This window comes from Danio aesculapii, chromosome 12 (genome assembly GCF_903798145.1).
Source record: "Danio aesculapii chromosome 12, fDanAes4.1, whole genome shotgun sequence".
In the NCBI taxonomy this organism is placed as follows: Eukaryota; Metazoa; Chordata; class Actinopteri; order Cypriniformes; family Danionidae; genus Danio; species Danio aesculapii.
Window position 1 is genome coordinate 26,789,102 of NC_079446.1, and position 14,498 is coordinate 26,803,599.

The 14,498-nt window shown below is 36.3% G+C and overlaps 1 protein-coding gene across 1 annotated transcript in view; it reads left to right on the top strand.

Annotated features, from left to right (window-relative positions):
• The window catches only part of mta3 (metastasis associated 1 family, member 3), a 58,856-nt gene that overhangs the window by 1,391 nt on the left and 42,967 nt on the right, over window positions 1-14,498 (top strand). The window contains exons 2-4 of the mRNA XM_056469450.1: window positions 1,793-1,860; window positions 5,176-5,269; window positions 7,670-7,796. Coding sequence (XP_056325425.1) covers window positions 1,793-1,860; window positions 5,176-5,269; window positions 7,670-7,796 — 289 coding nt within the window. The remainder of the gene's footprint in view (window positions 1-1,792; window positions 1,861-5,175; window positions 5,270-7,669; window positions 7,797-14,498) is intronic.

Consider the following 14,498-nt stretch of genomic DNA (forward strand, 5'->3'; position numbering starts at 1 on the left):
TTTCCATCTTTACCAAAATATAAGTGCAAGAAGAATTCCTGAAATCGAAATGATATTTTACATTAAATACCTTGGATATTAGTTATCCGTTATACCTAACTGTGAGGAATGTCTCCTTCACCCAAAAAGCTTCGAAGTATGCAAAAATTGTCTGGGGCATATGCACAGTGCTGTGTGACTTGAATTAAATAGTTTACATACATGTCTTAAGATGCCATGATGGCATCAGGTTGAAAAACTTGTCGATGGAAGAAGTAAAATTTCACAAAAAAATGATGTTGCTGGTTTATGAATGTGTATGCCGTTGCCAACAGGGCAAAAATAGCAATGAGATCTGTTGGTGTTACTTCCATGCTGTTTCCTAAAGTGTAAAATGCTGTCACAAGTTTCAGTCACAAAAGTTTCATTCAGAATGTATATAAACTGATATTTGAATCAGATTACAATTTTTAGATTGTGTAAGCTGATGTGCAGTCCAATTCAGATTGACAGAAGTTGGTGCATGAAAGCATGTCTGGTGTTTAATGTAGTTTTGTGGCTATCAGAGCAGAAACAAAAGCTGCTTCGCTCCTTATTTTCAAGCTTAAATATATGGTTCACACGTTTATATTACAATATTATAAATAAAAATTGGAAAAGGCCCATTCATACATCCACTCATAGACTCCACTTCAGAAAACTAGTAAAGTGGCCAAATGAGATGGATTTAAACATCAGTTATCATATACATGGACACCAATAATACGATTAAGACAACACTCTGATTAAGAGTCTACCATTTATTTGTATTAATTTAATCTGCTTAAGGTCATAATTGAACTAAAAAGAAATTGAATTCTGACAGACATGTAAGACATGTAACAGACATGTAAACCCTTTAATCAAACTATTACCGGGGTGTAGGATTTTCACCTCATTTTGAGACAAGATAGTCTATACACACATGGCTGTTTGACACTATTCTTTGCACCTACTGAGTCAGTGAAGGACCACAGACATCTGCGTTGTGAAATGCAGAGGTTTTTTTCCCCATGCGGCATGCGGTATCAAGCTCCATTAAAACAACACTCTTCCAGCAGTTCATACTCGTATCCAATATCTCATTTGTCACGGGGGCATGCATGAAATGTTCCTGAATGCAAGTGGAGTGCCAAACTGCGGTTAAAGTCGACAAATTAAAAGTGAAACTGGAGAGGAAATGTGGATAGTGTGGTGACGCGATGACGTTAATCGAATTATGTACTATAACGTTAAACAGGATTATGAAAGGAACATTGAAAAAGCAGCTCATGTAAACGCCTATTAAGGCAAATAATCCAATTACCGATGTCCATGTAAACGTAGTTAATGTTCCCTCCTTTCTACTTGTGGTCTGATCAACATAAATCCTTCATAATACAACTTGCGAACCTGTTAATTAAGGAATATCTGCGGTAACCAGTTGGGCCCCAGTATATTGCTTTGAGGTGTGTTTAATGCTAATTTTACACAATGAAAGGTTCAGTATTTCTAGCACACATTTGTTTGGTAAAATTTCCTATCAAAGAAGATAGTGTCCTGATTAAATCCATATTTACTATATAGCATTAGATAAATTAGTATAATAGTATAATGATGTATATAATAGCATAATGATGTTCACCATTCCTCTGTTTCTTTTTGTGTGTTGTTGTTGTTTTTTGCTTTCCGAGTCTCTGAGACATTTAACTCATCATCCATTCCCAAGTTTTGACTTCTTCCAACAAAATAATTCAGATCATTTAATCTTTTTTTTCTTTTTTTTCTTCTGCAGATTATGTCTTCTTCGAGAATTCTTCAAGCAACCCCTATCTGATCAGGCGAATAGAGGAACTGAATAAGGTACATTATTACCCTCGGGGCTGGGAGGGAGATGTAGATAGTTGGACAGTGGGTGTACTAGTAGGGTGTCAACACAACATTGTCATGACATTGACGCAAAAAAGCTCAGCCACTTCACATAGAGCCAAATTACTTGCATTTCTGTGCGCTTCTCTCGTCAGTCTGTTGTGTTTTCACTCCAAAGCTTGTTTGCCGAGAAACCATATCTGTGCGAGATACGCAAAACACCAGACTGCATCCAGGAGTCCCTTAGAGAAGTAGGCTGTGGTGTGAAACCGACATCTTTTTTTTCCCTGTAGGATGTCTGTATTATGATCAAAGAAGATTCAACTCTTTAAATATTAAATGCTGAAGGATTTTTTTAAACAGCCCTGTTTAAACACAATGCATAATTCAAATAAGTCTTTTGCCATTCTGCTTTCACTGTCAGCATTCTCCGTGCACAATATTCTCATGGATTTGTTATTAGATCTACCACACTGATATATTTGTCAAAAAAGAGGACTTGGTTGTTTGGCATATTCAGTTCTCTTCAGGTTTTTTCTGCTTTGGCCTTGCACATAAGCCCTGCCGAGCATCCAAACAAATGTTCTCCCTGCGGCCATTGAGATGCGCTTGGTCTGCATTATTCTTTTCGGCCAGACTTTATGTATTGATAGTGCTGTTAGATAGTAGTAGAAAACGCTATGGGGTATCGATTAGATACTATATAGTTGAATGATATTGAATTTATGTTTTGATTGCTGATGCTCGTATCTTAGAGAATGGCTTTATTAATTTAGACATGTAAATATTTATAAAATGTGACAGAATCTTTAAAATGAATGTTTATGTAATGAATTAAAAATAAATAATAAAAAAATTGAAAATAAATAAAAAGAAACACTTTATCTTGATGCATTAAAACTGACATGCTATACATTAAATAACTCTTACATAATGATTAAACACTAACAAAGTTTTGTCAATGTTTAAAGACATTTCTATATTTTGAATTTTAAGTAATCTTTTTTTGACAATCAGTTAAAACATTTGCCAATGCTGATAATTTAAAAACCATCTGCCAAATATCAGTTGGCTGCCAAATAATAAAAAAAAGGATAAATATAAGTCACCAAACTTGTTTGAATGAACGCATCTGCCAGTGCTGCTAAATAAAAAATGGCAAATGTCGGTGTACCGATAATGCTTAATTAGTGCAGATGCATGAAATGAAGCAGCTATAGGTTCATGTGAAAGATTGTGAGTGTACATACAGGCCAAATGTACATTTCCAATGTGTTGCATGTATAATTCATTACAAATATATTATTAATGTATAATTCTCATTCACTGGAATGATCTTGTCAAACCCATCCGAAATGCAAATACACTGACAGTATTCAAGAGACATCTGAAATCTCTTTTGCACTAGACTATGTCTCACAAAAAAATCCCCTTTCTGACTTTTTATTTGTTCGTTTGTTTGTTTATTTATTTATTTATTTATTTTTAAACTTTGTGTTACTAGTAATAGATTTTTCCCTTATTGTTGTATCGTTTGTTGCATTTCATATAAGCATCTGCTAAATTAATGCATGTAAATAATGAATTTTATTATTTATTTCAGAGCTGTCAATTTAACTTAATTTAGTGAAGCTATTTTATTATTTTCAAACATTACTCAAAAAGTATTTTTGATGCTTGTTCAAACTACATATTAAAAATGAACCGTATCAACACATTTCTTGAGGCTTTTTTGGGACAACTTAATTGTTTTGTGTTCAATCCATTTAAATTTGTAAAAACCATTTTGTTAAATTAGGGCTGGGCTGATAAACAATATTATATCGAATCGCGACAATATTTATGTCAATAACAATGATAAGCTCTGGACTTTTGTACTCTATATTGATCTAAGAGCCAATCACACAGCAGAAATGTGCAACAATGAGAATCTAAAAGTGTTTCTATTGAAGATATATCGAATTTTCAGCCACCAAAAATGTATCTGCTGAAAATATGTTATGCCATTAAATGGACCCTCTCATTTTTTTGGCTACAGTCATTGTTGCGGTACTTTTTAAAATGTGGCTGCATTAACAACTTGTATCGAAATATATATTAGGGTTGGGTCGATAGACGATGACATGGCTGATGACCGATAGACATTATGATGCTGAGCCAGTATCGCGATCCTCCACCCCCATCACAGCAACCCGCTCACGAAAAATACACACTGAGGCCGCGTTTACACTAACATGTCTTAGTTTTAAAATGGCATTTTAGATCGAAAATGATCCACGTCTTCACTGGCATTTCATCTAGAATTACTGAAAAGATGTACCGCTGAATCGCGTCTCACTTTAGTTGTTAAACATGATATTTAAGTTATCTTGTCTCCATCTAACTACTCTTCCATCTTTTGAATCTATCAGGTAACGTGTCACAGCGTCAGTAAACTGCTTCGGTCTTTTGCTTTCATGCTTGAACTTTGTAATTTTAGCAAAAACCTCAGATACTGTTGGTTGGTTCTTGTTGGTTGTGCACCTTTTTTACCAACCAAGTTTGTCGATGCCATTATAACGACACAGATCACTCTGCCTGTTCATGCCAGAGTCCCGGGGAAAAAGTGATTGACAGGTGGTAAATGAATTTTTATTTATTTATGATTTGGTTATGGGTAAAACAAAGACCATGTGGGTCAGGTAGTTGAAACGGTGGGCTACAAATAATTAATTTATGAAGGAATTAATTTTTCATGAATAACTCACCGCTGCCTACGACAACGATGCCATCGTCCATCGCGATGTTTCACATTAGACATTGTACAATGCCAAATTGGTCAACATCGCCCAACCCTAAAATATATCGTTATCATTTAACATGATTAATCGAGTTTGCATTTTTGCCATATCACCCAGCCCTTAATTGATTTATGTTGGGAAATATTTTATTCAATATTTGATTATGTAATTGAAATGATTAATTTCATGTAGTTTTAACTCTTAAACAAACATAAATATCTTGTATTTAGCGTGTTAAATATTCCATCATGTCTGCTTTGTTTTATTAAACTGCTTGAGACCAAATTAAATCTTGTTTTTATCTGTCGTACACAGTCACAGTTTTATTTTTTTTAGTCTAGTGTTTTTCGATTAACCCTCAAGAGTGCAGACGCAGCGCGTGTTGATAAATTCATCACCGCGCTGCTGATTAAACATAATAGACTGCAACCTCAGGTTCAAGCTTTTTCAGTATCGATTAACGGAAGTGTTAAATTCAACATCCCAAGATACAGCATGAAGTTTCTCAAGGTGACTTTGTGTCTTTCAGACTGCAAGCGGAAATGTGGAGGCAAAGGTGGTCTGTTTCTACAGGAGGCGGGACATCTCTCAGAGCCTCATCCAGCTGGCAGACAAACACGCAAGTGAGTGAACAGGCTTTTCCATGCCAATGTCAATGCACTGTCAGGGTAACCAAAGTGTGATCTGTGACGTGGCATGCGTGAGTGCTCATTAGCATGATAATGATAAGTCATTTGAAATTACTGATGTATATGCGTGTGCGTCTGTGTTTCTGGTGCTTGGGTAAGTCAGCATGGGAGTTGTAATCACTGGAGTACCAGGACCAGATGCTCATAATTGGGCAGCAGTGTTTCCTTATTTTCTTACTCTTTCAGCGGCCCACAATCAAATTTGTCTTAATCAACTGGCCACCGTATGACCAGTTTGGCTTGGCTCAGTGTTTCGATGTTGGTTAAATGAAAACATAGGAGAAGTCTAAGTGAGATAAATCTGGGGGATTGTTGTTTAAGACGAACTGCTAGGCTTTAGAATTAGTAAGTCCCAAATATGGATGTCATCTCATGCTTGTGTATAACCATATTGTGTCATTTCCTGTAAAATAGTCGTTGTGAATATGCTTTTGTGTGTGTGTTTCAGTGTCGTTTAGGGAGTTGGTGAAGTAGCAGAAATGTATTTCTAAACTAAAACTTAAAATCTTTTTTCTCAATTACACATTATTTTCATATCGACTTAGTTTGATAAATTGCAAAATCTAGTGAAGGTTATTTTAGTAAATTCAAACTCAAAGACTGAAACTGTTGGTCAAAACATTTTCTTAAGTCAAATCACAATAAATCACAATAAATGAAAAACTAAGTAAAACGAAGTAAAACTCGCAACATTTGCTTTAAAACTAATTGAAATAAAATAATAACACTGAAAATCTGACTTGTGACTTTGTAGAGAAGTACATATAGATGGCACTTTTACAGACAAACACATTTTCTTCAAAAAAAAGGTTATTTTTACCCTTTAAGTGCATGAAATTTAACAAGAAGTAGTTTTGGATCCAGTGTTTGTTCAAACTATTATTTTACTTTTTTTATCGTTTGAACAGGCTAATGTAAGCTGAACAAACATTAAACTTTGCTCTTGTCACTGGACGTTTCCTGTTGACTGTTAAATTAGAATAGCTAAAATTGAAACTAAAAATATTAAAACTGACGAGAAATGCGTTCTCAAAATAAAAACTAAACCGGTTTAATAAAACGAGCTAAATTTAAACTGGAGTATACAGCAAATTCTACAATAATATCGAAATTAAAGCTAAATGAAAAATGCAAATCTATAATATCCTTGTTTTTTTTATTTTTTTTTTTATAAGCGAATACATCTAGTCATTTGATCTTTTTCCCTGGCTGATGCATCTGCCACCAATATTCAATTAAATAAATCCATTTTTATTGACACTTTTTTTTCTCAAAAAAGGTACTACAGGTAACACATTTTGCCAAGTTGTGACCCCCTTTGTGAATCTGTGATCTAATTCTGAGATAAAGAGCATTAAAGTTTTAGCCATAAAAATGATGTTTCAGTTATTTTGCAGTAAATGATATGTATATGTTGTAGTTTTGATATATTTTATTTATTCATAATTATAGCCTGATAAATATTGAAATGGATGATTTTATTAACACTTTTACTAGCTTGAGTAAAAAAAATACCAGAGGTTTTCTGCCTAAACATTTATTTTAAACATTTTTGGGTGAACTTTTGGCGTAGAAATACATGCAGATTCTGTTAATAATTTCCATTTATACCAGAGATGCCCAAAGTAGGGCCTGTGGACAAAAGTTGGCCCATGCTAACCTTTGATTTGACCCACCATCCCATTTGTGAATAAAGTGATGGGGCAAACATGATTGAGACTATCATTTCGAATTCATTGTTTGTTTTGAAAATTAATCAAATCTTTAAAAAAGTAAATACTGTCACTCGAAAACTTTTCATGCGTTTTTATTAATATAGGAAGTTAGTGGTATTCATTTAAAATGGAAACCTGTGTTTATAGTTACTTTTAATAAATGCAATGGGTACTTGCTTAAAGACAAACATTGTTTTTTTTTATCTTAGGTGCTTTTATTATGTCTTGTTAATTCCCTTTAGATGCTGTAAAAGGAATCATATCACATTTAAAGTAGTCACATTAACCTTTTCTTGGAGTTAGTCGGTGGCTAAAAAAACACTCGCCGTGCATGTAGCCCATTTACAACAATTTTGACTGTAATGCTTAGTGTTGGTCACGTCACAGTAAACACCAAACTGACAATAAGAAATCTGTCATCTTTAACATCTGCTTTGTATATGCAAAACATATTTGCATTCGGCTGATTCGGTTGCTCTCCTCTTTTAATGCGCCCACTAATGCAAACTATCCGTAAAGTAAATATGTGTTTTTCTTTGACTCATTTGTATTCTGCACTCGTGATCATGCCTTTTGATCTATTTGACATATATATATTTTTTAATTTCCCTATATACAGAGGACCTGGAAGAAGAGAAGGAAAGCCCCCCAGAGTCCGAACTCACTGAAAAACAGAAACATCAGCTCCGCCACAGAGAGCTTTTCCTCTCCCGCCAGTACGAATCCCTCCCTGCCACGCACATCAGGTAAACCCACCCACATCAAAACGCTTGGAAATCTCTCTTAGGCCTAAACATTACGTTTAATCCTCGCTTTACGTTTTCCGGGGGCAGTTGAGGCAAGATAACAGCCCCCAAGTCAGCACAGCATAACTCTCGGCCCGCACCAGGCTCTGAGTCACTGTTCTGCATCCATTCTTTAGCTGACCAGTGGCACCCCAGGGCTTTTGTAGCACCCGCTGTGATTCAGGTGATAAATGCATTAGCAGACTGGTGCCGGGTGGCAGTGCTTCTAATCAAAGGAGAAGCCTCCTATGAGAAACATTAGCGCTGGTGCCGGGGTTCGGAGAGGCCTGCTGTGCTCGCTGAAATTGATATCAGCCTCCAAATAAAGGAAATGTCACTCCCTTTCTTCTTGTTTTGTTTCTTTTTTCTTTTGGCTTCTGTGATCCATAAATATTGAGCAGTCATTGTGGGAGACTAGATGGCCTTTACAGGGCATAATGTATTTTGTGTGGAACTGGACACATGTCAGGGTTGAGTTCGGTTTATTTATTTATTTATTTTTTGTATTGCTCTCCATCCAAATCAAGAAAATTAATGTGTATTGAACTTTAATTATGCATAAATAAGAATGAGTTTTAATATCTTGTATAATATCTTATATAATAGCTTAATAAAATGTTCTAAATGTATGCATAATTGACACACTAGCTGAATTAGTTTTTATTATACATATAATTTGGGTATTATGCATAAAGCATTAGGGTGGCGTGGTTCACAAAGTTGTTGTTTCGTATCGCATTATTCCGCCCCAAGTCTGGGGGAAAACAACTATGGGCCTAATAAACGAAATAAGGTTGTGGGTTGTGGATTTCTCAGAGAAAACAAACAAACAAACAAAAAAACGTATGCAAATGATCCCCTTCAGTCGACAACCGAACTCAGACACTCAGTTGAGAGTAATTGAATAGATTTATTGTAAAAAAATATAAAAAGAGAATATCTTCAGGGTGGCCACTGTCCAAAATAACAAACAAAAGAATCTGCAAAGTAAATAAACTAAATAACCTATAAAACTTTAAAGAAAAATACAAGAAGCTAGTGTGCACCAAAACAGTTACAAAATTTGCATTTCGAAGATATAAAACTGATATAAACATGTGAAGCGTTTAGTTTGTCACTTCCGCCTAAAAGGATCAATGGTTTTATTGACATCACCTCAAACTTCACTTTCTCATCAAATCATGACCAATCAAATGCGCTCAGGTATCTGATTTGCCCCACCCCCTTCAAGACGCCTCACATTTGATGCGCTTGAGCTCAACCACTCTCACTGGCAGAGCGGTGATGAAACAATTGGCTGTTTTTTTTTAAAGGGGTGGTCCAGAATGTAATTTTAAGGCTTGGTTGTGTTTATAAGATGCAAAGCAATATGTGCTCATGTTTCACTTGGAAGGAAATCACGTTATTTTTTTCATAAATTTCACTTTGATTATATACAGCTACTCAGCTAACATGAAAACGACTGTCATATTCCCTAGTTCCTCCGAAAGGCCCACCCTCAAGTGACTTTGATTGGTCATGTGTCATAATGTGCTGCGATTATCGGATCAGATTATTGTGTATACAGTCAGTCAACCTCATGCCCGCTCTCTAAAATAAAATCTGACCAGTGTCTATAACAAGTGAAAATAGGGTTCGGCTCCTTTAAGAGAGATCGCCGTTGTGTGTGTGTGTGTCTGTGTGTGTGTGTGTGTATGTGCATGTGAACTGTCTGTAGACGCATGTAACACGAGAAGCGCATGTGCGCAGGACCGATGTTTATTTTTATTTTTCTCTGATGCTCGGATTAAGTTAGTGTTCTGTAATATACAGTGACGCTGTTGACAGAAGAATAAAGCACAAGATGTGGCTTGCGAGCTGTGTGAGCCTTGATTTACTTTTCTGCTGCTACATGAGTTAGGCAAGCTCTCCTGTATTTTTTTTTAACTCAATGAGTTACACTGCGTCTTTCACATATATTCGGAATATGCATGTGTAAGTATTATGAATCGTTCACATATCGTTTGCGAGTTCAGTATCTGAGATGTGGAACGCAGAAAAAGCTGCCTATAGAGAGACACGCAAGTGCTGGTGAAGAGAGTGTGTGTTTACAGCAGTTTGACTGATTAATATTAATTTGTTGCTAAATCGTTAGCGGTGCCAAACAGCTTTTCCCGTTGTTTACGTCTTTGCTACAACATACTGTTAAGGCTAGACACTGTACATGTCATGATCAAATTTAACAAATAAAAACTTACAGGCGACAGCTTCTGCTTGTTGGAGCTGCTCCTTCTTTGAGGAGATTTTAACCAAATCCAGCACTGAAATGGGAGAGATTCTGGAAGCTGTGTTTTGTCAAATCATGCTTGCTATGTGTTTTATAATTCTCTGGAACATAATTAATATGTAACTGCAAGCACTTCTGTCTTAGTGTCGTGTCATTTGGAAGGCCAAAAACAGAAACAGAAGAAGCTCTGTTGGAATAGCAGCGTTTGGATGGCATTTGGATCATTACAGCGCCTCTGGCCACGCCCCTTAGCTGTGCAGTGTGTGTGCGCGGTAAAAGCACGTTTGTGATCTCACAGGCCTGGAAGTATTTTTTTTGGAGTCTCCAAAATGTGTTCATTGTAGGCTTTGCTAAGCTAACTCTGTAAAAACCAAGGTCTCTCTTTGCATTGAACTTTTGACTTTTTTGAACGTATTACATTTGAGCGTATTTTTGAGCGTATTACACCTGATTGTGTTTATGTTCACACAGCTACATTACACATCAACTAAAGTTCAAATATGATATCGTAGTGGACCACCCCTTTAAAGGGGTGGAGGTAATCTGTCCCACCCTCTCTTTGTGTTTCGGTTGAGAATCCGTCAAACACCAAGTCAAAATGCACATTTCAAAAAACTACTTCATGGGACCTTTAAAAAGGCCATGTAATCAACGAAGCTGAATGTACTAAGCAGCTTGATAGCAGTAAAAGACACGTTATTTTAAAGGGCACATAGGTTACCCCTTTTTTCATATTTAATATAAGTCTTTTGTGTGCCCAGAATGTGTCTGTAAAGTTTCAGCTCAAAACACCCATCAGATTATTTATTATAGCTGTTTGAAGTGTCTATATTATAGCTAGAAAAAAGGTTTTGCTGTTTTTATGTACTGGCCCTTTAAGGCTAGTCCTCCCCGCCCACCGTTCCCACGTGCCTGTTAGCAATCGCCGCCCTCCGCTGCCTCAGGAAGCAGATCTCACGTAACGTGTGTGAGAAATACTACAGTAAGAAATTTAACAATCAGTATTTGATGCATTTTTTGTGGAGTTGCAACAATGAGTCACACACAATGTCATTACAAAGTTCACGCACACACACAGCAAGGACACAAACACATAGCGCAGACACATATACACACACACACACACACACACACAAATGTAGTGCAGACATACACACACACACACATAGCTCAGACACACAGAGAAAGAGAGAGACAGCGCTCTAAGCTTTGCCTTCGTTTTGCACGCATATGTGTCATGATACTGGTAATCTCCACTGCTGTATGAATATCTCTTATTAATGTACAAAATAAACCTGATTTAACGTCCACAAACCGCGATTGAAGCGTCTTCCTTTATAATTATTCTGACACGCGGCTGTGCTGATTAAGTGCATCTGAAGTGAAGCGCTATTATTCATTACACACATGCTCTGTTTTAAAACATTTTAAACTTGTAAAACTCACTATTGATCACGTTTGATGATGATTGATGATCCTAACGAACTGAACACACCTTTAATTCCCGGCTGCTTTGTGCTCGTCCTGTCTTGATTATATGATTATACACGTGACTACCGGAAATGTTAATACGCAGCTGTCAATCAATATTGGTTGGCGGGGGGGGGCCGCACTTCTACGTAAAGTTGCAGTCGATCTGAAAACCGCTCCAATTGGTCCACCGTTTTTATGTTGTTAAATTTGAAAAAAAGGACTGGGTGTGTTTATTTCACCCCAATATGACAGTTTATACACTATACTTACACACATTTCTGTCCAAACAGCTTGAAATGTAGATTTTTCACCATAGGTGCCCTTTAAAAAATTACGTGTAATTCTGATACAGCAAGAGGGGAAATGTAATTTAGGAAGGTGTAATTTAGAAATTCTTTTCTGAATGTTTACTTTCACTTTAGACTCAGAATAGCTGCCAGTTAAAGATGGGTATCCAGACGTTATGTTACATGCACTCAGATTATAGTTGCAGGTACAAGAACAAAAATACCTCAGCATTGTGATCTGAGAGAGAAACGCAGAAGGCTGTTCACATATCACATCTTTTGCACACACAAGTTTGTTGTTTCAGATTGAGACGCAAATAGGGAGTGACACGTACGAAGCGTCAAGTAGGCAAAGAGTCGCAGACATGAGAGACATGGCAGGTATACCACAATCCAGTCAGATACCACTCCAAACACTCGCTTGCCTGTCAAATCATAAAATAAATAATATAAAATAATAAGCGTATCGAACCGTGACAAGAGAACTGAACGGTTTGTTTGTTTGTTCTGTCCCATCCCCAATTCTCCATGCACAAGTTGAACTCACAACCTTTTGGGTAATACATGCTCACTACAAAGATTTATCCTTGTCCACTATCTCAGCTTTTCTCCCCAAATGTTATGTACAAAATCATTGTATTGTAAACTAGTTCAGTCTTTCTTATTCTTTTTTTGTTGTTGTTTTTCTTTATTAGGTTGTTGATTCTTCTCCTTTGTTTCTTTTCTGACTGCAGTAGTATTGACTATTATTGAGCAGATGCAGCCATTCAAATCTTTTTTTGATTGAGACTTCCTGTCTCATTCACTTTCTTTTATATTTAGATGTTAAAAACAGCTCGTTAAGCTGCTTCATGTTGCAAACTGATATTTTCTCATTATATTTTTCTACTTTTTTTGTATAGTCGTGAACACACTTATTTGGAAAGCAAGTTTTCTGTCGTTTATTTTCCCGAGTAATTTGTTCCATAGGCAATTGAATTGGAAGTTCTTAAGCAATCGCAAAAATGAGTGCACTTCCGCATTGCAGAATAAGGTCAATAGCTTATAATTTAGTGCAGCAAATACATTTAAGGCATGGATATGTTTCTAAAAAAAATGTACATTTACACTAATCCGAATACATTTGAAAATGCTGTTTTGTCTAAAAACACCCTCTCTATCGTTTTCAATAAAGGAGTTTAATGCAAGATGCCTTGAATTGCATCAATAATTTACTTTCTGGCTCTTCAAAACGTCACTGCAAAATGTTGAGGAAAAGCAGGGAGTTTCATAAATGGGTGGACAGTGAGATGGAATTGTTGCTGTGAGTAACACAGGAGTATGAAGTTGCATATAAGAGTGAGAATATAGGCTGGGAAACTTGCCAAAACAACAGCTCTGAATAAACATTGTGGCCTTTGAAGAAAAGCAATCTGGAGCATGTACAAACTGACATTAATCTTTAATAATGCTGTCAAAACGAAGACACCCCCTCCCCCCCCCCCCTCCCCCCCCCCCCCCCCCCCCCCCACACACACACAAATTTAGCCACTTCAGAGAGGGTTTAAATAAAAAGATGCATTTTAGTGGATGGAAGGCCAAAAACTGAGAGAGAATTGCGCTTTTAAACAAAAATGAGTTATTGAGGATAATATGGTACCAAAGTATGTACTATGCTGATGAAAAAGCATTAAAGGTGCTGTGCTGTATGTAACTTTGGAGTCTTCTAAAGTCTAAAAATACCATAATATGTTTGCAGATATTTAAGAAACATGCTTGTAAACGTACTTGTTTATCTGAAAAACGATGCTGAAGTCAGATATTCTGCTTTGAAAATGTGTTTTCCGTGCCGGAACGTCTGTCTTTGTGTTTGGCCCTATGCCAGTTTAGCCAATTATATTTTAGCACCCTTGGTTGCCTTGGTGGAAAACCGCATATTTCAATCATTCAGTCATGAAGGCTCCCAAAGCATGCGCTGTGACCGAAATTTGACCTCCGGTGGACAGTTACAGCTTCCGAAATGAGATGCAGATTCAGAGTTCCACATGAGGTAGTTATTAATTGGCAAATAATACAAAAATTACTTGCATAAGCATTAGGTGAGCAAATTACATTGTAACCCTGTGTCCTAACAACACGCTACGTGACAAGATTTGCAGTGATAAGCAATTTGGCTGTTTGCACCAGATAAAACACGACAAATTTGAATAAAGCCATTCAGAAGCACAGAATATATATGCACTCCAACAAAATTGTAAAGTTTATAATCTAAATAATACATATTAAACCTTTTACATTATTAAATGTAGATGCTGAATCACTGATATGTGTTGGTTTTGAGTCCCAGTATTCAAGTTCGGTTTTAAATGTTTTTTTTTTTACTTTCAAGATCTGAGGTGAACTATCTGCTGCTGCTTGCAGTAGTATGGCAATAAATGTCATGTAAAATGGCATTCATACTCACGTTATTAGCATTTAAAATTGAATAAAGCACATGTGGTATACCTGAGCTGATCACAGTTTATGGTAATGTTCAGCTGCAAGAAATAAAATGTAAATTTTAGGAGATGGTTAGAACAATATCTCTTTTTAATATGGAAAATATTTCATCTTTCGTGTGCCGTTGCTTTTATTTAGAACACGACTTAAATGAACCTT